At 46.0% G+C, this 24,638-nt stretch overlaps 1 protein-coding gene across 5 annotated transcripts in view; it reads right to left on the reverse strand.

Annotated features, from left to right (window-relative positions):
- SNX14 (sorting nexin 14) overlaps positions 1 to 24,638 on the reverse strand; it is a 609,680-nt gene that overhangs the window by 139,062 nt on the left and 445,980 nt on the right. For all 5 annotated transcript variants that reach the window (XM_085611049.1, XM_085611048.1, XM_085611046.1 and 2 more), the window contains one exon: positions 24,077 to 24,196. In XM_085611049.1, the coding sequence (XP_085467175.1) occupies positions 24,077 to 24,196 (120 nt within the window). The remainder of the gene's footprint in view (positions 1 to 24,076; positions 24,197 to 24,638) is intronic.

The raw sequence follows: 24,638 nt of genomic DNA on the forward strand, positions 1-24,638 counted from the left end.
GGGTAGCAAAACGAACAAAAAAGGGTATCAACAGAAACCCTGAGTAGATGAGTCAAGGTCGCCAAATCCTGAGCATATTTTGGTCGGCAGGATGTGATGTTCCTATAGACGTTTTGCTACAAGGACTGTTCCCAATTCATGGGCTGAGGCGGCTGAGGCGGCTAGTGTTTTGTTATAAGAAATATGTAGGGCAGTGACTTGGTCCAATCCAAATACCTTTGAGTCTCATTACAGATTGGACTTACATTTTGTAGTATGCATTGTTTTTTCATCTGATGTTCTGGATTCTGTAATATCATATAATACTAATAAACTTTGTCTATTGATAGTCTTGGTGCCTGGTTATTAGCTCTTGTATGACCTTGTAGAGTAATGACTGGGACAAAGAGCACTAACAAAGGGGTAATGATTCCATTACTTACTAACATGAGTAATAGTCCAGGACCCACCATCTTTCCCAAGCTGATGTAGCACCCACAATACAAGCTACTTTAAAGTGCAGTTTGCCATTAGGAGAGGAGGGTCTGGTAATAGCAATATTTGACAAAGAAATAACTACAGGAGCATGATCGGATAGAAGTCTAGGACAAACTTGGATTTGGCTGCAAGAGGCCCAGGCTACAGGTATAAAAAGATAGACCAACCGAAATAATTTGTTATGAGGGGAGGAAAAAAATGTATATCCAGGAAATTGAGGATATATGGAGTTCCAACCATCAACCAAGCCATGATCAACCATCAAGTTCCTTAACGCCTGAAAAACTTTAGGCTTACGACCCCTGTATACCTGGGAGGAGGGGCTCGCCCAGTCACTGTCCAAATGGATATTAAGGTCTCCACAAAACACTAATGGTGAAGGCCATAAAGCGAGCTCCCCATTTAGATGATCAAAAACATTTGCCTCGTCCAGGTTAGATCCATATACAGTGCAAAGGGTAAACCGCTTTTCTCCCACTAAGCAGTCAAGAATTGCCCAGCGACCATGTACATCTACCAAAGAGCGTTCTGACTTGACTAAGGAGGGACGTGCCAATATGGCAACTCCCCTTGTCGTATCCAATTGTTTAGAGGCCACCAAGGTAACATATCCTAAATCATCCAACTTTTGCCTGTGGGACCAAGAAATATGCGTCTCCTGAATGCACATAATATCAGGATTGATGAATTTTAATTCAGCTTGCACCTTCCTCCGTTTATCATAATTGTTAAGACCACAAACGTTATATGTACCAATTTTTAAGCTCAAATTAGCCATTAACTTCATAAATTGAAAATCCCCCCAGAAACTAGATCATAAGTGCATCAAATATTAGACAAAAGCAAGAAAGAACAAAAGAACAAGAAAAACAGGTATATAGAAAAGATATAAATCTAGAAACACTTTGTGGAGCATAATTTTCCTTTTTTTCCCCCAATTCCCCCCTGATCCCACCCCCTCCTCCCAAAACATCACCCTACCCAACCACCTTCCTTCCCCCCCACCCCCTCCCCCTCTCATTAATGAGGCAATAGGACCGCGGTCCCTAACGATGGGGAGCTGATGACACTCAACCCACGGTGCCCCTCTCCTTAAAGAAAACAAACCATAAAATGATCACTTAATCCCAGTATGCCACATATGCCACATCATCATCATCATCATCTTCATCTCGTAGGGCCCAGCTGCTGTAAAAATTCTTTAGCCTGAACTTCAGAGAAAAAAAACTTATTCTGGCCCTGAAACACAACCTTTAACTTTGCTGGATTCAATAAGAACGCCTGCCCCCCCCCCCCCCCCCCTTAGCTTGGAAGAGAGGTATTAACTGGCGAAACTGCCATCTACGAGTAACTGTTTCATGAGAAAAATCAGGTCTAACAAAAAAATGAACACCTTTAGCCAATCTCTTTTGATTTGGTCTAGCCAAATCATAAACAGCTTCTCTCGCTAAAAAGTTATTAATTGAGATCAAGATGGCACGAGAATGGGCAGGTTCGTGCCCGTAGCGGGTTACTTGTTGCTTAATGTGAAAGGGAAATCGATGTGCTCTCTGTATTTCGATCTCCCAGTCCCATAGGGAAAGTTCCGGGAAGGCCTCTGTAAATAATTGAATGATGAATTGCCTCACATCAGTCCGCTCTGCCCCCTCAGGGATACCCAAAACTCGTAAGTTATTACGCCGCATCTGATTTTCAAGTTCAGACAGTTTCCAGATGGCGTCATCTTTCTGCTTCTTCAGCTCATCAACCACTCCTTTCTGAGCCGATAATTCATCCTCCAAAACAGAAATACGATTTTCTGTCTTATTTACTCTGGTACCAATCTCAGCACTTGTCTTGTTTATACGTCTTATGGCATTTTGTAACTTGCGACAGGCCCCCTGTGTTCTAGCGTTCTCGAGCCTGGTCTCCGCCCTATGCGACACCATCGTGTCGTAAATCATTACCAGCAAGATTGGTTTCACAGGAACAGAAGAATTAACTGTGGCAGATATCCCTTGTCCCTCATCTTGATCCGGGACAGAAGGCTTTACAGCCGAGAATGAATAATCCCAAGCCAAGTTCCCCCCCTGAGAATCCAAGATGTTATCAGATAGAATGGAGCCCAGAGAGGTCACTTCTCTACTCGGAATCTTACTTTTCCGTACTGTACCACCCGGGTGGACCAGGTTCATATATCCTCCCGTTACACAATCATCAATCTCTCCTTGACTGGCTGACCCAGCCTCGTACTCAAACCAATCCCTACTGGTCGCGTCATCATCATCATCTGAAGTTGTAGACGCATCTGACAGAGAAAAGAAATTATCTAATGGGTCATTATCTGGATTAGACCCCGCTTTGCCACAATCGGCGCCGTCTTGTAATAAGCCCGTTCCCAAAGAGTCACCCGAGGCTGCTGTTGGCCTGATGGGGGGTACTTCAGGTCCCAGAATGCACCTTGATGAGCCAGCCGGGTCAACGTGAGAGGCAACAGCAAAATCCATGTTTGCTAACGGACTCAAAACACTTCCACCCTCTGGCTCTTGATCATGGGGGATCGCCACAGTTTCCACCGCCAAATCAAATAGTTTATTTCCCTCAGATGGAGAGTTCAGGGTAGAGTCTAAGGGTCGCAGTATCCCACTATCAACAGATTTAGTTATAGACTGTGTCGAGGTTTTGGCTGAGCGTTTAACAAACAGCAGGGCTGTATGTCTTATCGGAGCCATAACAGCAGCAGAGGAGGTAGAAGAAGTCTTACCCAGAGAGATCTTCGTGCGAGGCTCAGAGCTAGTAGCAGAACTAGTAACAGCATTAAAACCAATATCAGCAGCCGCTACCTTCACCAATCCCCCGGCAACAGACTCTGCACTCTTTGGGGGTTGACCGCTGCGAGATTTATAATTCTTTGTTGAGGTCTTGACAGCTGATTTCGGCGGCATTTTACCGTCTGGTCGACAAGATTTACAAGCAGCTGAGGCAGCGAGAAAGAGAAAGCGCTGAATTCCACAATATGGAGAGCTGAGACGCCAAGTGCCTCTGCGTGTCCAGACCAGAAAGGATGCCGCTGTAAGTATACTCATCGCCGGTAACTTCCACAAACTTCCACGACCTCCGCTTTTCAGTATAACGCTGTCAGTTTCTCCTGCAACATCGGGGCTCCAGGCTCCAGGACCTCAGACTTTAGATCCGAATCATGGTCGTGGCATGCAGGAGAGAGGGATCACCCGCGGGGAACGCTCAGGTCCAGCTCACTCGGCCATAACACCGGCCGCCATCTTGCCACTATTCTTTTGATAGGAAGCTTCTGCTCGATACTCTTTTTTTGAACCATATGAAAAAATGGATCCCAGACTTTTTTCCGCTTAACCGTGGTACAGCTGATCCCCGCGGTAGTCTGGGATTCTTTTAAGGCATGCTTTAGGGGTGAAGTTCTTAGTTATGGTCTACATGCACAAAAATTGCGTAAACAAAATATGATACAGCTATTTATTGAATTGAGGAATGCGGAGTTAGATCTTTCAACTCAACTTCGGGCAGCGGCTGATCCTAAGGATAGTCTTGATAAATTAGCATGCTGTAAGGCAAGGATTAATCGTGTATGGGACCAAGAGATTTCGCTTAAACACCATCTCTATAGGAGGCAACTGTACGAGTTTGGGGAATCTTCGGGGAGATACTTAGCTCAAAGAATACGCGCGAAAAATCAGTTATCAAAAAGTAACTCCATTTATAATGATCAAAATGTATTAATTCATGATCCCCAGGCTATTATGAAAGTATTTCAGCAATTTTATTCTGATTTGTATAGCCAGCCGGATGTTGGAGATCTTCCTCCTGATCTTGGGTTACCGGCATTAGATTGGGATAAGCTTGATTCTTTAGCTGTGGAGAGATTGGCTAAGCCATTTTCTAGTGAAGAGATTGAGCAAGCAGTGTTTAAACTGCCCTCTGGTAAGGCGGCCGGACCAGATTCTCTCCCGATTGAGATTTATAAGGTTTTTTTCTCGGAACTCTGTGAAGATCTGTTGAACACTTTTCAGGCCGCGAGACTGGGATTCTCCCCCCACTCATGGGATGAAGCACATGTAGTTATATTCCCCAAGAAGGGGAAGCCTCCTGATCAGCCAGGATCTTGCCGCCCGATATCCCTGGTCAATTGAGATGGCAAATTGTATGCTAAATTGTTGGCAAACCGAATGGCCCCGCTCGTTGCCGGATTGGTATCGCCGCAGCAGCATGGTTTTGTGCCAGGCCGGGGCACGGTTGATCACATTAATAGGGTCATTGCACTTCTCGACGCCGCGCAGGTCGAATCCAGGTTTCTGGGTCTTGTCCTGCTCGACGCCGAGAAGGCATTTGACCGGGTTTCCTGGGGTTTCCTATGGGAGATTATGGTACGTTCAGGTTTTAGCTCTGGCTTTATTCGCGCCCTTCAGGTTTTCTATCAGACCCCTACGGCTAAGATATGTGCCATGGGTATTAAATCGGAGGAGGTTCAGATTAGCAGGGGGACCCGTCAAGGATGCCCCTGCTCCCCACTTCTTTTTGCTTTTTATATTAATCCTTTCATTAAAATGCTTGATCTTAATTTACAAATTCCCCCTTTATAGTTCAGGATACGCAGTATAGCGTTCTCGCCTATGCGGACGATATAGCTGTGGTCACGTCAAATTTAAATATCACTTTGCCCGCTATAGAACAACTAGCGGAGTGTTTTGGTAGATATTCTGGGTATAAGCTCAATAATGCCAAGACACAATGCTTATGTACGGACCGAGCTATAGTTTCTGACAGGAGGATTGTGGAAGAAGTAGTTTATTTAGGTATAAAGATTAGACCTAATTTGGATGATTTGATTACTGTTAATTGGAAGGATATTTTAGATAAAACTAAACATGCTTTGGACTCATGGCAGAGTCTTCATCTTACTCTTGTTGGTAGATCGAATTTATTAAAAATTATTATATTACCCAGAGTACTTTACTTTTTTCGAGCCGTTCCTCTTTTGGTTTCTAAATCTCAGATCCGCCAGCTACAGTCGGTTTGTGAAAAATATCTTTGGGCTCCGGGGAAAATTCGCAGAGCTTCACTTTTGATGACGTTACCGTCCGTACGAGGAGGGTGGGGAATTCCGGATTTTGCTTTATATCAGATCTCTTGTTTACTTCTTAGGATGCGTATTCTTTTGACTGGTGAGGAAATTGGTAATTTGGCAGAAGCTCCTTCGATTTATCAAATTGCGCTTGGTACGATTGCTAAAAAATGTTTGATTTCTGAGATTGAACAGTAGTTATTACAAACACACTCGGTTTAAAATTATTATTTCTGCCTTTAATGTTTGGAAATCTGTTAAGAAATCTGTAATATTCCTAAATATACTGTATATACTCCTCTTACTGCACTACATCTTTTACCCTCCATCTTTGGTGATTCAGTTATGCGATATTGGTATTCAAAAGGGATCACATGTTTGGGTTATTTTATCTCAGCAGAGGGTGTTTGTCTTTCTTTTGATACACTTAGACAGAAATTTGATTTATCTAACAACCAATTTTTTTAATTTTTACAGATTCGCGATTTTCTTTATAAACGCACTACTCATTTGACTTCTATTCGCATTATTTTATTTTATTTTTTATTTTTTTTTAAGTATATAAAATTGTTTAATAAATATTAATATAAATATTAGAGGTACTTTTTTTTTTTTTGAAAACCTTTATTCGGATATTTCAGATACACAGCTATTCAGCCGACAACCCGGAGGTTCGGCAGCTCGTCAATCAACATGTGCAGTCTTCTATAGCTTTCATGCAGGAGAAGAACAAAGGTTTCAATTTTAAAGTAAACATAACAAGCAAGGCAGTATACATCATGTGTTCGCGTCAGTTCCCACCGAGGGGGCGGCCCCATATCCAACATCAGATCAACCCTCAAGTGAGGAGGGGAGGGAGAAGCAGAGGCACTAACATTCTATCGGATTTCATCAGCAAAACTCAAGTCGGAAGTGGGGCTAGGGGGAAAGGTGCTCCTCTGGTGGGTCAGTGGCAGGAGGCAAGCATATGTACCCCCTATACTGGTTCCAACCTCCCCACACCTTATGCCATTTCTTGGGCCTCCCCCGTGCACAATACACCGTTTTCTCCCGAAACATGCACCAGTCCATGTTGTCCTTCCATGCATCCAGGGTGGGCGGATTAGGGGATCCCCACAATCTTGCAATATCCCGCTTAGCCACCATATTACCAAGGGTCACCCATTGAGTCTGCGCAGCATCGTAGTCTGTAGGGCCCCACACAGTCAAAAGACAGCGCCGCACCTCTGAATGCAACACAATACCCGTGACCTCCTGCATCACAACGTGAATCCGCTTCCACAATTCCGCAATCACACCACACTCCCATATAATGTGCAGAAAGGTGCCCACCATCCCGCAGCCCCTCTTACACAGCCCGTCCTCGGAGAAACCCATGTGGACCAACCGGGGGCCAGTGACAGACTCTGTGGAGTATCTTAAGCTGGACCAGCCGCAGCCTGGCGGGGATGGCAACCTCTTTCGGGGAGGAGACAGCGTACTGCCAGTCCTCATCGTCCAGCTCAAGACCGTCTCTAGTCCACTGGTCCCGCACCCCCAGGAGGAGATCGGTACGAACGTTCACCAGCTTCTTGTAAATGAGAGAGATTGTGCTCTCCGGCACATGGCCGTCCAAGATCCGGTCCTCCAGCGGAGAGGATTCAGGCACCTTCTCCCCCTCAACGAGGACCGACTGCAGCGCATGGCGTACCTGCGCGTACCGGAAGCATTCCGTGCCCTCAAGCACATATTCCGTCTGCAGCTCTTTAAATGACTTAATCCGCCCCTTGGCCAGCATGTCCCCCACCCTGGAGATACCAATCAGGTCCCATTTGTCGAAACCCTTAGAATGCCAGAGTTTCCCCAGCAGGTCCGAGTCAAACAACGGAGTGGCCAGTGTGAGCCTATCCTTCCACCCCAGGGAGTTCGTGACTGTCTTCCACACGTGCACCACCACCCCGGTCGGCCCCGTGAGGGACCCAGCCGGGGGCCTCGAATAAAGTGCTCTATAGTAGCCACCACCCCGCAGCAACCACCGGTCCATAGCAAAGCCGGGGCTAAGCGCAGGACCGTAGACTCCATGATTGATCGCGCTCAGTTGGGAGGCCCAATAGTATCTCCGGATGTCGGGAAGCGCGATACCCCCGTCGTACCAAGGGAGAGTTAATTTTGCTATCGCTATACGCGGGCGGCTGTCCCACAGCAGCGAACGCTGTAGACTCTCAACCTCCCGAAAATAGCTGGCCGGAACCAGCTCCTGGGTGTTCTGCAGGGCATAGAGAAAACGGGGAAGAGACATCATTTTGAATAGCGCCGCACGGCCGAGGAGGGAGAGCGGCAGCCGCCGCCAGCCTGCCACGTCCCGCCGCAGGCGCGCCAACGGAGGGAGCAGGTTTCGCTCATACCGTACCGTGGGGTCGGCCGAAATATAAATCCCAAGATACAGAAAACCCTCCCGGGCGATCTGGATCGGGCAATTCCGCGGGGGAACCGGAACGTCTCCACACAGGGCGTACAGATATGACTTACCCCAGTTGATGGTGAGCCCCGAGTTCCTCCCGAAGGAAGTCAATATGTCGCTGACAACTATAAGGGACTTCCGGGGTGAGGTAAGATAGAGCAGAATGTCGTCGGCATAGAGGGAAATGCGGTCCTCGTGGTCGGGGGACCAGCGAATCCCCCTCACGTCTGGGTGCCACCGTATCCATGCCGCTAGCGGCTCAAGGGCGAGAGCGAACAACAGCGGCGAGAGGGGACAACCCTGCCTGGTACCCCTTCCCAAGTCGAAGGGACTGGAGGCCCTCCCGTTAACTGCAACTTTGGCGAGAGGTCCTTCGTATAAGAGCCTCACCCAGCCCACAAATCCGGGCCCGAAGCCGAATTTCGCGAGCGCAGCCCACAAATATGCCCACTCCACCGTGTCGAATGCCATCGTTGCGTCGAGCGCAGCCACCATGGCCGGTTCCCGCATCGTCCCGACCCTTGCGATCACACCATGAATGCGCCTAAGATTCAACGCAGTATTACGATGTGGGATGAATCCAGATTGGTCGGGGTGGATCAGGTCACCGACCACCCTGACTAGCCGGTTTGCGAGGATTTTGGCAAGGATCTTCGGCTCAGCATTAAGGAGCGAGATCGGCCTGTATGAGCTGCACCTGTTTCTAGGCTTGCCGTCTTTATGGATGACCACGATCGTTGCCAGGCGCTGGTCGAGCGGGAGGCAACCCGTCTCCCGCGCCTCCACAAACATGGCTCGTAAATGCGGAGCGATCTTGTCCGGCCGGAGTTTGTAGAGCTCAATGGGCAGACCATTCGGACCCGAGGCCTTGCCCGGACGCAAAGAACGGATCGCCCCCGCAATCTCATCGACCGTGATGTCGCCATCAAGGTCGTCCCTGTCCACGTCGGAGAGGCAAGGCAGGGCGAGATCGCGCAGGAGTGCACATGAATCCTCCACTGGCCTGTCCGACACGGATGTATAGACCGTGTGGAAGTAATCCGCAAAGCACTGGACTATGCCATCCGGCTCCGTGACCATGACGCCATCCTCCGTCACTAGGTCCGGCACAACTCGATTGACCCTCTCCTTCTTATCCAGCCACGCGATCAACTTCCCGGCCTTGTCCCCGACGTCGTACAGACGGCCCCGCTGTTCCCTACTCAGAGCCTTGGCCGCGTCAGTCACGAGGGCCCTGTACTCCGATTGTTTAAGGCTCAATTTGTGCAGCGCCTCCGCCGTGACCTCCCCCTCCAGGGCCAACTCTAGGTCTGCGATCTCCGCCTCTAGCTGGGCGACCTCCGCGTCTCTCCGACGCTTGGCCGCTGTTATCAAGGAGAGGGCCTCACCCCTAATCACTGTTTTGAATGCTTCCCACAAGGACACCGCCGACGTGACCGAGCCGAGGTTTTCTTGAAAATAACGGTCAATCGCCTTAAGTACCTCACTACGAGTCACAGGGTCTCTAAGATACCACGGGTTAATTGGGGCCACCCTACCACCCACTCCTCTGCCAACATCCATACAGATCCACACCGGAGAATGGTCAGAAATACCTCGTGCCATGTGCCTGGCCTCAGAGACAAGGGAAGCGTGCGCAGCCAGAGTAAGGACATAATCAATTCTGGAGAGACTGCCATGCGCACCTGAGTGGAAAGTGTACTGTCGTTGTGTGGGATGCAACAGTCTCCAACAATCAACCAGCCCTAGGGTATCTATAAAATCAGGAAGCCACTTCTGAGCCCCCCCAGAAATCCTCTGCGGGTGCCTGTCAAGCAGGCCTGAGCCGACCGCATTAAAGTCACCACCCACCACCAACATTCCCTCTGGGAGATCCAGTAATGTCCTCTTTAAGTCTGCTAGTGTAGAGGGCTGCAGTGCAGGGGGGACATAAACCGACACCAGGACCAGCGTCCTGCCCTCCCACCGTCCCGCTACTGCCGCGAAGCGCCCCCTATCGTCTACAGTAGTGGAGTCAACCTCAAATGGCAGAGAGGACCTGACTAGTATTCCCGCCCCTCTGGAACCCGAGGAGAACCCGGAATGTGCGACAAATTTATAACCTTTACGATTGAGTGCATAGCACGTGTTACCAATCAAGTGCGTCTCTTGCAAGAGGACAATATCAGGGGTACATCTCTTCAGAAATTGCAGGACAATCCCACGCTTAATACGATCCCCCAAGCCATTTACATTCCAACTGAGTATTTTGAGGCCCCTACCCCCCATCCCAACATGTAAGGAGACCACCACCACCCGCGTGGAATCCGACCCGAGTCACAGGAGCTTGCATCTTGACGCCTTGCAGAACCAAAAACAACAACAACCCCAACAACAAACCCCACCCACCCCCCACCCTGCACCCCTGCGTAAGCTCTAAAGTGCCCCCCAACTTGCAGTGTGCCTGTCGCCCCTTATAGAAACTAATCTACGGAAAGAACCCCAGAGGAGGAAAAAGCTCCCCTACTGCCCCCGCCACCCCCCGGACTATCAACCTCCCGGAGGAACCGGAGTCCTGGTACTTAAGTCCTGGTTCAATGTTCGTCACCACCACCATCTGCGCCACCAGAGCGTTCCACGCCAGGCCGTCCTTGGGGCAGAGTGTCCAGCCAGTCTCCGACCATGTCGGGTGACTCAAAAAAGAAAGTCCGCTCCTCGAACACCACCCGCAACCTTGCCGGAAAAAGCATGGCATATTTTAGTCCCATCTCACGTAGTCTTCTCTTGACCGCCAGGAAGCCTTGCCGCTGCTTCTGCACCATCTGGGTGAAGTCTGGATAGAAGCTTACAGTAGTGTTCTGGAATGGCAGCGGGCCGGCCATCCGCGATGCTTGTAGAATGGCATCTCGATCCCTGAAGTTAAAGATCCTGGCGACAATCGGCCTTGGAGGGGCCCCCACCTTGGGCCTCCCGCCAGGAACTCTATGGGCCCGTTCGACGGTAAAGAACTTGCTAAGGCCTTTGGGTGCCAGATGGTTCACCACCAGGTCCTCCACGAACAGGTCCACCGACTGCTCCTCCGAATTTTCCGGGACCCCAATGATGCGCACGTTGTTGCGCCTTGCACGGCCTTCGAAGTCTTCCAACCGTCGGGCGAAGTGATCATTTGCCGTCCGGAGAGTACGGACTTCCTGCTGAAGGCCGGAGACATCGCCCAGGAGGCCGGCAGTCTTGAGGTCCAAGGACTGAACCCGCTCATTAGTTTTCCCAAGGTCAGCCCGAACCAGATTGACATCAATCGATATGGCATCCACTTTTTGTGCCAGGGTCTCAAATTGTTGCCCAATCGAGGACTTCATCCCTTCGATGGCCCCCATGATGTCCTGCAGGGTTAATTCCGTGGAGGGGGATGTCGCGTCCTTCGAGGCTTCCGACGTCGGGCCCGATCCGCCCGGGGACCCCTTCTGATGGGCATAGCGGTCCATGTTATTAGTCTGGGTGTAGATGCCCCGCCTGGTGTTCTTGGGCTTCTGCTTTTCGGCGTCCGATTTGGTCGACATCGCAATCTGCCGTGTAGACAATCTCCTGGCCCGTACTGGGTAAACAGCCATGCAACCAGTGGCTGGCGCTACGCACGCCCCGTCCCGGGCGCTCCGGAGACTGGAAGGCGAAAGTGAAAGTGAAAGTGAAATCACCTCCCCTCCGCCGACTCTTCCCCAACCAGGCCGCTGTTGTTCAATTAGGGCACGGGCACTGTGCCAACGCAAGTCCCGGGCACCGTGCGGGGAGTAGGCCCCAAACTTCCAGGCGGTATAACTTCGGTCTCCGGTGGGCGATTTCGACCCGGACAGCAGCCCCCGCCTCAGCAGCAGCTCCCCTCCAATAGTCCGGGCATCAAGTACAGGATAATAGACAGGATAGATGCCGGAGGGAGCGAGGGTCTCGGGAGCTCTAGGCTCACGCGGCCATCTTGATCACGCGCTAAGCTCCTCCTCCTCTATTCGCATTATTGATGTTGTTAGGTCTCAATTACGAATAGGATCTATCTATCAGGTGCTTTTAGAATGTCGATCAGATGACATTGATAAAACAAATGAGAAGTGGTCATCTCAGCTTTCATCCTCGTCTATTAGTATTCAAGAATCTATTAAGATGGCCCATATGTTTTTTTATTCTGCCTCATTAAAGGCCCAACATTATAAAACTATCTTTAATTTATACCGCACTTCGGCTGTGATAATGAAATGGGGCAGTTCTTCTCAATACTCTAATTCTGGGTAATGCTTCCGATGTAGAGCTTGTAATGCCGATATAATACATGTTTTTTTTTCCTGCCCTTCTTTGTTACCTTTTTTTAATCAAATTACAAGCTTTTTGTTTTATGTTCTTGGTAAACCTATTTCATTGTCCTCGAGTATAATTTTATTAGGCATAGGTGAAGATGTAACTCAAGGGTATCCTCTCTTTGAATTTCGTTAATTTCTTTTCATTATTGCAGCTGTGACACGATTATCAATAGCCACAGCCTGGCTTCAGCCTCAGGCACCAAGTTTTGATTGGTGGCGTACTAAGTTATTCAATCTGTATAACTTGGAAATTAGTATGTATCTGTTGAAAAAATCACGCAAAAGGCAATTTGGTCTTGCTATTTGGCGCCCGTTAAGAGACTATTTTAATGAGTAAATAATTTTTTTCTGTCTTGTTGGATGTGATGAGTATTATGGCATGATACGTTTTTTCTTTTTTTTCTTTTTGGTTGTTATTCTGTAACTGTTTGTTTTTGTGGAACATTTATAAAAAATTAAAAAAAGGAGAGGAGGGTCTGTTATAATATGGTACTACCAAAACTACCACCTGGATAAAGGGTCTGAGGGAGAAATATTTAGAGACCTGCCCAAATTCTAATCCCCATAACAAGACTGTATAAACACAACAGAATAGGGGGTCTATTGGTAGACAGCACAAGATTAGAGAAAAAGGAAAGTAGTGTGTGAAATATCAAACCCATACACAGTCAGAGCAGAGCACGGAAAACCATCAAACCGACTCAACCAAAGAGACCGAAGTTGAGAGCAAAGTCACCTCTCACGATCAGTTTATATCATGTGGTCTCCAGCAAGAGCCGAGGTATGCCTCTTGATCATAGAGACTTCCTCATTGGTGTAAGGCTCTCTTGCTCATTTGGGTTGATAAAGAAAAGTCCAAAAGTCACGTGACAGACTGTGACCACCAGACAGAAGAAGTGCAGTGCAAAGGAAAATGTGAAGTTTAAAAAGAGATTGTGTGAAGAGTACGATATAGTTCACTCATTTCTACACATCTCAATTAAAAGGGTGTGTGAACAAAAAATATATACCAAGCAGTGCCAACTAGTCACTGTTGAATGAGGGTCAACATGTTTCAGCCTTCACGGGATTATGGCCCACGGCTTTCTTCAGGACCTATAAGGATTAGTGCTACTGCATTCAAATTGATGGATTCCAAAAAGGTGCAAATATAAAATGTGAAAATTTAGCATAAGAAGAAGTAATCAATACAACCTCACTTTGTCCTAATCCTCTATATCACAGGGTGCTAGCATCACCCAACGTGATTAGGGATTGCACCTCACCTACCCTGGAACCTGGCTCAGGTTAATGAGGCACCGCTCTGTCCGTCGTTGCCCCTGGCTTTCCTAAGCAGGGTGGGAGGCCACAGTCTGGTGGTCACAGTCTGTCACGTGACTTTTGGACTTTTCTTTATCAACCCAAATGAGCAAGAGAGCCTTACACCAACGAGGAAGTCTCTATGATCAAGAGGCATACCTCAGCTCTTGGTGGAGACCACATGATATAAACTGATCGTGAGAGGTGACTTTGCTCTCAACTTCGGTCTCTTTGGTTGAGTCGGTTTGATGGTTTTCCGTGCTCTGCTCTGACTGTGTATGGGTTTGATATTTCACACACTACTTTCCTTTTTCTCTAATCTTGTGCTGTCTACCAATAGACCCCCTATTCTGTTGTGTTTATACATAATATGGTACTAAACATTGTAAAAGGACTAAAAGAAGCTTTATGACTTAAGTGCTTGTAAAATGGACTATTTGAGGGCGGGGCCACCTCGCAGTGTGGGGACGAGGTGCCCTATGACTCAGGTTAATGAAGATTACAGGTAAGTAATAGAATCTTTGCCTGCACTGAAATTCAACCCTTGACAGCAACTACTAGACATTTCTTAAACTAAGAAACAGCCCACTAAACTATAGTATTTCCTTTGTGAATGAGGTTAAGAATATTGTGCTAAGAAACAGGAGGCTGGGGAGGCTGAGTTTTGAAAGCAGGTGTGTGGGCTGTGAACAATTCGGGATTTTTGCAATGTGCTTCCAGAAGCTGAGCACAATCTTACCAAAGAACAAATTAATTCAAAATGAAAACATTTTTTCGTAATAAAAGTTGCCAAGTCAATTATACAAAACATGTCTCCTGCTGAGATAAAAGCACAAAATGGTAGTAACCATTCGCTAGGCAAATGCTTTCTGGAAGCAGTCCCAAAAATCATTTACTAGCTGAATCTGTGAAACAAGAGGTCGATGCATCTGTATATTTATATATCTGTGTGCTCTATGAAAGATATGTGTGTGTGTTATTTTTACAAATTGTTTTTATAAGTTAAGCACACTCTTCCCAAGGAGGGAAATTAATTCAAAACGAAAAGCTTTTATTCGTGCTAAAAATGCCCAAGTCAGTTTCACAAAACATGCCCTCTCCTGGGTCTCGAAAACAATAATCTAGTCCTTCCAATGTACTCTTGTTACGCTCAAGCAATGCTGGAATGACAGATGTGCTATATATAGCAGCAGCTTCCTTAATGGGGTCCTGGAAATCATTTACTAACTAGAGCTGTGCTCAGCAGGCGTACACTTCCAAGTTAGTTCGAACTATGTGGCAAAAAGAAGGACGCAAGATGTTGCATTAAAGCACTGCACAGCAACAGATGTAAAAAGTTATTCCGAGTCTAAGAGCCCATATTGTTTCACAATACACTCAGTGTGAAGAGTAAGCCCGCGCTTGCTATCTGGGGGGCAAAGGAGACAGTACAAGAGGGCAAAAGCAAGCAAGTGGCAGCAGCGTGTTGCTAGCTGCAGGCCTACCCTCCCCCCCAAAAACACAAGCATTGGCCAAGCCAATAGTTCTGAAGTTGGCCGCCTGCCTTTTGGCTTTGTCATTGCTTGTTTTGTCACGTTTGTTGCAAGATGTTGTTGGGAAATGTGCCGGGTTTCATCAATAAAAAAGTTTTTTAAACCGCTAAAAGAAAAAATATTTGTGTCTCAAAAAGCACACATTGTCATTATCCCTGGCATAGAAGATAAGTAACCGCTCTTTATATGTGGATGTGCTCCTTGTGAATCAGCTGAATGCCACAAATCACAGAGAAGTTAGTCTGTGTGACCTATGCTCTGTAGTGTGGTGGGAGGAATTAACAAGCATTGAAAATGCAATTGGTCTCGCCTTTGATTAAGTTAAAGCCATTTGCTTTGCTAATGGTATTGTATAGGAAAGCAAATGGCTTTAACTTAATGAAGGCGAGACCTATTGCATTTTTAATGCTTGTTCAATTTTGTTGCGTCACTTCAACACCCTAACCATTCCAAAATAACCTTTTCCTATTTTTGGAAAAACAGATTATTGATTGATGCTACATACCGTACGCTCAGTCCTAAGTCAGCTGATGGACAGTTAATGAGCAAAGGGGTCAAATTGATGGAGTGTCAGAAAACCAATGGCGCATGTTAATAATAGTTGTCTCGCATCAAATGGCTAGATCTGCCTGACCAAACGCCGTTTTCCCAAACTTTTGAAAAAAGGTTTATGTAATGTCAGTTGGATAGCATGGAACACGATGACATCGGCAGCTCTTGTGATGTAAGTGTTCCATGCCTCCCAAGTGACAGTTACACTCTGTGCCCGTTAGCACAAGACGTTACTCGTGTTCGTGCTCATGTTAATAAACACGTTTATTTCACATCAAGGGCCATATGTAGGTAGGGACACATTTACCACTTCATAAATACCGAATTTTACCGATTCGGTATTTATGAAGTGGTAAATGATATGTAGGTAATTGCTCGGTAAATATTACCGATTCGGAATAATTCGGTAATTACCGAATCGGTATTTACCGATTCGGTAATGAGGCATACCTTCCCATTTATGGGAAGGTATGCCTCATTACCGAATCGGTAAATACCGATTCGGTAATGGGGGGAACACATGCAAGGGTGGCAGGGTGTCCATGCACCCCTGAAACGGCCATGTGTGCACATGTGGCACACATACATGCCCGAAGGGCATGTATGTCTGCCACATTGCACACTTGTAGGTGCTTGGAAATGCATTTTCACATCCATTCTTCATTGACCACCAACTATTAGTTGGTGGTAAATACCGACTCATAACAACACCCACACACTCCCCCTACATCTCATTTCTGTATTCGGAATTTACCGAATCGGTAAAATTACCGATTCGGTAATTTTACCGATTCGGTAAATTCCGAATACAGAAATTGTCCCCCTACATACCAAAAGCCAAAATACCTGTCGGTAACGGTATAATTACCGAAAATCGGCCGTTACCGACCGGTATTTGGCTACCTACATGAGGCCCCAAAAGTGCAGGGCTCGTCATTGCAGTATTGGCCACATGGAGAAAATGGAAGGTATTTCAGGAAGAAACGCTGTAAGTAGTGTTTTTCTAGTAGTATTTCCGCATCATTAGTGGATGTTTGAGAAGTGAGGTGCACAGAGACAGTTTTAAACGCGTTCGGTTAACATACTGTAACTTGCAGTAGAACTCTCGTTTAGTAGCGTGGCACTGCGTGTGCCAATATGGGAATTGGTATTGGCTGATAAAGAGGCACAAGCGAGCCTAAAGGAACGGAAGGCGGGAGTCCAGGTGGCCAAGGGACACCACAGAGCTTAAACCTATTCGGAGGACCTGATCCAGGAAGTACCTGGCGACAAAGCATCTCGCTCTTTCCTCTGAAGGGAGAACATAGTCTGAGGCAATGTAGAGGTGTGAGGATAAAAGTTAAAGGAGGTGAGGGTTAGAGTGTGCAATGAGGAAAGAAGAGCAATGAAGATGGAGGAATGCGAGCTAGATGGTTAAGTGTTGGCAAGAGCAGGAGAAAGGAGAGACGGAGAGGTATAGAAGGGACAGAATGATGGTTACCAGAGAGAACGAGAAGAACAAAGTGAGAGGCCGGGATGAAAATGAGAGACGATTGGGAACACAGCGTGATGAAAGGAAAAAGGGAAGACAAGGAGAGGGGAGAGCAAGAATGGAAAGCAGGAGTACAGCGGGTTTGAAGTGAAGGAGGTAGAGAATTAAAGGAGAAAATTAAGGCAAAGCAATGAGAAGCTAGAGGGTGGAGAGAGGTAGGGGAATACTGGAGGGGAGAAGAAACGGACAGGATTAAAGTGTGGAGAGAAGGTTGGCAGGAGAGAGAGAGAGTGAGGATGAAAGATAAGGAGAGAAAAATGGGAGGCAGAAAGAAATGGCGAGAGAGTAACCGGCTCCAATGAAGGAACTTGAAGGAGCGGTGTAAAATTAAGCGGTACCACTGATTAAGACCACTTCATATTCTAATGTTCACCACCTCTGTCCTGTATGCACCACACGGTAAGGTCTGTGCCAGGTGACCCTGCATTACTTGCCAGGCCCTTCTCAAGATTTACTATAACCCGGAGGTCAAACGCCCCTTCAAACACCCCCTTCTCAAATCTTTGCCCCCATCCTTAACACAGACCCTCTGAGGACCCCCAGCCCCAGCAGTCACAGCTTCTAAAAAGTGTCCTCCTTCTTCCTTCCCACCGAAAACCCATCCGTTACTGAAGTGTTTTATTGTAATACATAAAACCGAAATGAGATGTGAGGAATAAACACCCCTGGCACCGCTGACAGGACGATAAATCAATGCCTCAGACACTCAGCTCCCTCCGGAGGTGCCGCTTGCACTACCCACTCTCGTGCACTTTATGCACTGGGCTAAGCAAGGCCACAGCGGTGTGACATGGACTTCAGTGAGCGGGAGCCAGAGGGTGCAGCTGCTCTACATGGCTTGTCCTGTGGCACCCCCGGGGCATCCCGCCCTGCCGCTGGCATGATTGCAGGGCCATACAGGACTAGAAAGCGCCCCCTTTGTTGTCAGTTTTCAACGTATTGTCCTTCTCCTAACCTCTCGGAAGCAAATATAATGGGACTGAATGCACAAAGATGTGGCAAGGGGTGAAACCCTGTGATGTCACGTTGGTTCAAAGTGACCATACTCTTACTTTTGCCACTGTCATGAGTCGTATCTGTACATTGGCCTCATTAGAATGTTGAGTTCGAGCTCACTGCTTCAGCTCAGAGTCTCCTCGCGCATAGAGGTGTGTGTGGTGCAGCTTTAATTGCCTTTGCGTGTGGTAATGAGAGGATTTGACAAGGTTTCCTCTTTCCCTTGTCAGCCATTCTGCACGAAAGATTATTTGAGGAAACCAATGTGAATCGCAGCGATGTGTACTCTTACAAAATATTCAAGCTTATCTACATTGGCATGTGTTTAAAGCATAGTGCAGCATTCAACGACCTGCAAGTAAAGAAATATATAAATAATCCGAGCGCGGTGTCCGTGAAGCGGCGCCGTGCTCAAAATGGCGTCGGGCTGTCCACATCTGATCTTTTTTCCATGCGTGTGCATACAGCAAACTCCAGCAAGCTGCATAAGCGAAGCGGCATTTTCGTTGCCATGACATTGAAAGCTTTGCAAGATGGCGTCCGACTGTCCATTGTTCGTACGTACACGCGCATGCTATTAGCTTTGCACAAATGGCAAGAGCAGCCATCTTTGTCCATCCCTACGCGTGCATGTAAGCCTTTGAGAGAATTGATTGCAAAAGGCACTCGCATGGCGAGAGCATCGCATGCACTGCTATCGCCAGGCGAGACCTAAAAATGTGACTGAAACAATAATAGACCAATGAACAAAGTGGACTGGCTGAAAGTCCCTACAAATAAATATATTATACATACAATTTTTGTAAAATCCAAAGGTTCGGCTAACGCAAGACCAAAACAAAAAAGTCATTGGGAATGCGAAAAAAACACTGGCAAAGCGAAAAACAAGTAAACAAAATCTAGAACAAAAAGGGACATAGGGACATTGTCATTTTCAACTAACTTAGCATGAGCACGTTGCAGCTTGCCTGCTGTTTTTGCATACGTTACTACATGTCTTTATTTTTGCAATATTTCAATGACTGCTTTCACACGTGAACTCATCGTTATGTTCACACTCTGCATGTTCCTGGGATTTTGATTGAACATTATGTGCAAGGTCGAACAACAATGTTATTTTGTTATTTTGTTCTGGCCAGACCTTAGCCCTTAGACAAAACATACAGATGCAGCTGTTGTTTGGACAACGTTCTTTGGTTTTTAGTGGGGTACACAAATTAGGTGCGGGACATTTGGAGAGGGACCTTTCCAGGGAGAAGAGCAAGACCGCACCTATGATGTGATCTACCATCCATAGGATAGGTATGGGGTGCTGACACAGCCCAGAGATCTTCTAACATATAATAATACTTTTTCTTAGCAAGGGGAGGGAGGTTAGGCTCCATTGTCCTTTTTGATGATGACATCTCCCTTCATGATTTATGGACTAGCTGCTATGCTGACTATATTTGTACTATACATTTTTCTGCTTGTTGTGGCACGTATACTGCATGTTAGGTCACGTTAGTTAAAATCAATATTTTAAACTATTTCGTGACTCTGCATAGCCTCATACAACAGATCGGAGTTTGCCTGGGAAGCTGGATACACATATTGTAGGAATGTCTTAAACTGTACCCCTTTTGTGAGTTTATTCATACACTGGCAGAAAGGTTGCCTTGTTGGTCCAAAGATGGAGATTTAGGAAAAACCCAACATTCTTGGAATGTGTATACAAAATGAAAATTAAAATGAGCATGAAATGCTGCTATTCACTGGAAACGGGCATCAGCTGACAATTTAAAGACTCTAGAGCCAACCCAAAAACTGGATAAATAAAATCTAGAAATTATAGTGGGCTGTGATGTGTGTCAAGAGGAATCAGTGACCTTAATTAAGGATAAACTATAAAGACACATTCTCTGTGGTATTAGATGGAGTGTAAACACGTGAAATTAGATGGACATATTTAGGTTACGAAGGGGCAAATTTTATTATCAGCATCTTCTTCACTTTCCTAATAAATAAGAGATTCATCAAGCTTGCGGCGATTGGTGCACCCTGGGTGAAATTGAGCAGCTACACATGCAAGCATATGTACTTTGATGGGCCAGCTATCCAAGAAGGGGCGAACAACGACTCACTGACCAAGCAGGAGTCCTGCAACCATGGGCAACACCTTGGTGAAAAAGAAAAAGAAAACTTGTAATCAATTTCCTTCCCATTCCCTTTTTTTATCCCTACCCTTTCAGCCATGCCTGGTTCAATTCAACCTCCCTTATTTTCACTTTTGAGTTGAGGAATGTGTAGAGTCCCTGGAGCGGGACCCAGGTAGGCCTCGGCTATGGGAGTGTACGCTACCTGGCTCTGCAATAATGACACGTCACTCTCGTATGCTGGTACGGGCCGGAAGGTCACGAGCGACCCCGGCCCCTTTATTTATGCTCTCTCTGGCCACGCCTGGCTAGAGAGTGTTACAGTGTGTGAATGTCCTTCCGGGGCTGCTAGTTGTTCTAAACAACTAGACCGTTACAGAATGATCCCGGCACTGATCGGAGAAAGATAAGGGACTACTATGTTATTTTGTAAAGAGTGGGCTGCATTTGTGGAAGTATTATTCATCTCTCCGGAGTGTGTCGTCATTTGTAGGAAGGGATGCAAACCAGAAATACTACACTGCATCTTCCAAGTGCTGGAAGTGCAGTTAGCAACGCTTAATCGGGGTATAAACAAACATCTTGAATATACAGCCAAACAGCTCTTGAACCTCCGCGGATTGGAGGTTCTTTGACGGGCTGAAAGTCTGCTCTACCGCCGCTTTTGGAGACTGGCTGTGTGTGTTGTATATATGTGCTCAATGTGTGAGTGTGTGGAGAATGTCCATGTACATACGTTACCATACTACTGCTCAATGTAACAATAGATAAAGCTTCCCCGACCGCTGATCATGATATGTGGAAGCATTTCTTAATGTTGAATACAAGTGTTTAGAGGAGGGTTGCTCTCCTAGTACGCATGCTACGTGTCGAGGATGCTAGTGCTGCTCTTGCTGATTTTCCTCTCCATTCTAAGTGGTATACAGCAAGGAGACACTGGAATGCTGATCTGTTCAAGTGCAAACACATTTTATTTATATTAGTCAATACCCTGTCCCAAGAATCCGACTATCATTTGTCAATCTACTACCCTGTGTTTCCTTAAGGACACCATCTGAAATGTTTGCCTCTGCAATAGCATTCCACCTCGAAGGTCAAGGTTCTCCCTCCCCTTGTCACTCTCTAGCACCATCTCCATCTCTTCCTCCTCCTTCATCCTGTTTATACTCCAAGACTGGATCCCTCTTTGTCATTCCCTTCCTCTCCATCTTCCTTCTAGCTCCTGCTCTGAACTTATCTAAATCGTATGTCTTTTTTCTTGTTCCTGCTCTCACTTTCTTCCTCTCTCTGCCTACCCTTCTGTTTTTGCGATCATCTGGCCTGCTTCCTTTCTCAACTCTCCTCTTTCTGAAGCTGTTTTCCTTCCTTGGCTTCATTCCCCTTCTACTGTTTTATGACTCGCCTCCATGAGCTTCCCCATTTCCTTCTTTCTCTTTGCTATTTTTGTCTTTGCTCCTCACTCTCACCATCTCTTCCTGCCTTCTCTATCTCCTTCTACCTCTATATATAAACATCTTTTCCTTTGAATCTCCTCCCTTTTCCAGGCTTCAACCAGGTTTTGAACGACTCTCAAATGCAGCACCTACCACAAGCAGTCTACTGTTAACAGGTGCAGCACATGCAGAAGGTGCTCCAGGGTGAGAGCTGCCAGTGATGGGAACTGTTGAGGTGCTAAGAAGTTCACGCATACCTTCAGCAGTGACCACTGACAGGGGTCATAAGGAGGTCCAAATGGTTCAAAGAAGTGATGGAGCAGGTAAAGCAAAATTTTTTATACCTTCTCTATTTTGCATGAAAATACTAATTACGTAATTGATTTATATTCTAATTTGAATTAACTGGGTGCTGTGTTATACTAACCAACAATTAGCATTTTTGGTAAACACAAATTACACGCGGGACTCATTGCTATTTGCATGGCAAAACAGCTCTAATAACTAATTGTGGTACGCCTATTAACAGTAGTACCTGTGGTGATAGAATATTGCATGATTTATGTTGCTTTAGTGACGTTTGCGTTCCTGTTAGGACCGAATGGTGAGTTTTATTGCTTTAAATGTCGCTATAAGCTAGGAAAATACTAATACATAAAGGGATTAGTGAGGGTTTAACATTAGAATCTTCATTTCCGCACATTAATTACTCTTTTGCGTTTGTTTTGCTTAAGTTGGCATTCGAGCCTACCAAGCCATGACATTCAAAATGGAGTTCGGAAGTGGCCGCTGTCTCGTGAGCGCGATGTCTACTGCGCAGACTCGGATGGCTCCTTAGATCTCCAGGCATCCTCAATTCAGAGCACAGTGTTCCTGGTCAAGGATAGGAACATGGAGGACAGCCAAACTTCAGTCAGTGAAAATCACCCGAGGAAACAATCTTCTACAACGAGGAAACAACAATGTTACATGATTATGACCTAAACCGAGAAAGTGACCCAGCACTTCTCTGAGAACCAAAATCTCTGTGTAAGTCGGATGATGTTAAAATTTTCTTCAAATGGACCAATCAAAATTAATTATTGCCAAAGCAATGTTTCATGTTACTCAGAATATTATTATAAAAAGGATAGAAGAATAGGGAGGAGTTATCACACACCCCCTTTCACCCCACAGGCGATGACGGATGAGCTACATGCTTGCACAATTTTTGGTCCTTTGGAGATCTTTGCGGCTGTGTCGTGCTGAGCAAAGAACTTTGCCGGACTTTTGAGTCTTGGCCTGCTTTCTATTGGGACAATTGAGCAGAGAATTTGGTTTATGCAGAGCCAATTGAATTAGAAAAGACCCCGATAGCAAGAATAGGTAAATATAAATTGTCATGCGATTTGTGGTGATTGACTGAAACTTCGAATTTGATTGACCGAAATGCTGACAAGATTTTAGATAAACAAAAAATTTGATTAACAGAAATAATGAGTTTGTGGTTTTTCCATTAGGTGACTAGAGGATTCTGAAGCTTTAATGTGTTTTAGCTGGTTCTAAATCACCATCAACCAGTCCAACTAATTGGTCCGTCGACCAAGTGGTGGAGTGCCTTGATGTTAAGGTTAGGATCCTATAGGTGGTGATGTAAATATGTATATTCTGTAATATAACTTTTCTTCCTTATAGGTAATAAGGTACCCCCCCCCCCCCCACATGTCCAGCGGGATACATCGATTCCTCCTGTGCGCAGAGTTGTGAGAGAAAACTTATGTGTGTTGGTGTTATGGGCCCCACCAATGAATGTGTGTGTGAATGAGTAAGAGTGATGACGGGTCTGTGACGCAGGGAGGATATGTAAATTTGCCCCCCTTTTTCCCGCGCTGGATCAGAAGATAAGCATGCCTCTGAAAAATTAGACAGTTAAAAGGTCATTCAAGAGCTTAAACGGGGAAAAGACTCCGCGGCTGCAAAATATCAGGACGGTGGATTGTCAGAATAATGACCACGTACGAAGTCAAGTAACTTCAGATGAGCTAGGTTCAATTGCCAACACAAAAGAGAAACATTTCAGAAACTTGATGTGCTTCCAACATTTTATTTGATCCACCATAGTCCCATTCCTAACCATCAATGGAGTGTTTTTCACAACATGTTCCCAGACTCCAATTCCACAGGGATGCTACCATTGTTCTATGCAAAACAATTGCCAGTTTCCAGAGCCCAGTGAATCGCTCACAGTGTACTCTGACGTAAAGTTAAAACTTTTCTTTAACACTGTTGCTCAGACATACCTTCTTATTGTTTTCAGACGTTGGACTGACAATGGTCAGCTCCGGTCTACTTGGCTTGGGTTTTGGGGACTCGCAAGAACTAATAAAGTTCATGATGAATAATTCCAAATGTTGTCCTTTCTGTAAGTAAATGCAGTGGAGAAATGTGTTATGCAGATGGCTCAAAATAATTATCCAAATACACATCTGTCCAGTTGTTCTGTCCTGGAAAAGACCCTCTTTAAATCTGTTCCACATCACAAAACACACAATAATGATGAATGTAGTCTCTGGGGAAACCTAAAACTGAGAATATTCAAGATTAAATGGCAAAGAAACTGTGTAGAAAAAGGTGTCTACTATAAAGGAGTGCATGGCACTGAGGGTTGCACTAGCAGGCTTATTTATTGCAATACTGATTACAATTATACAATAAAAGAATTACAAAAAACAAAGCACATAATACAGTATATAAATGCATTTAAACCAAGGTGTATTGGCCTACCAGCTAAAAGGAAGAATTATTCAGCAGAACAGTATTTGAAGTGTTATTAAAAATCAGTACAAAGAGTATATTAACAAA

The sequence above is a fragment of the Triturus cristatus genome, chromosome 6 (assembly GCF_964204655.1).
Source record: "Triturus cristatus chromosome 6, aTriCri1.1, whole genome shotgun sequence".
NCBI lineage: Eukaryota > Metazoa > Chordata > Amphibia > Caudata > Salamandridae > Triturus > Triturus cristatus.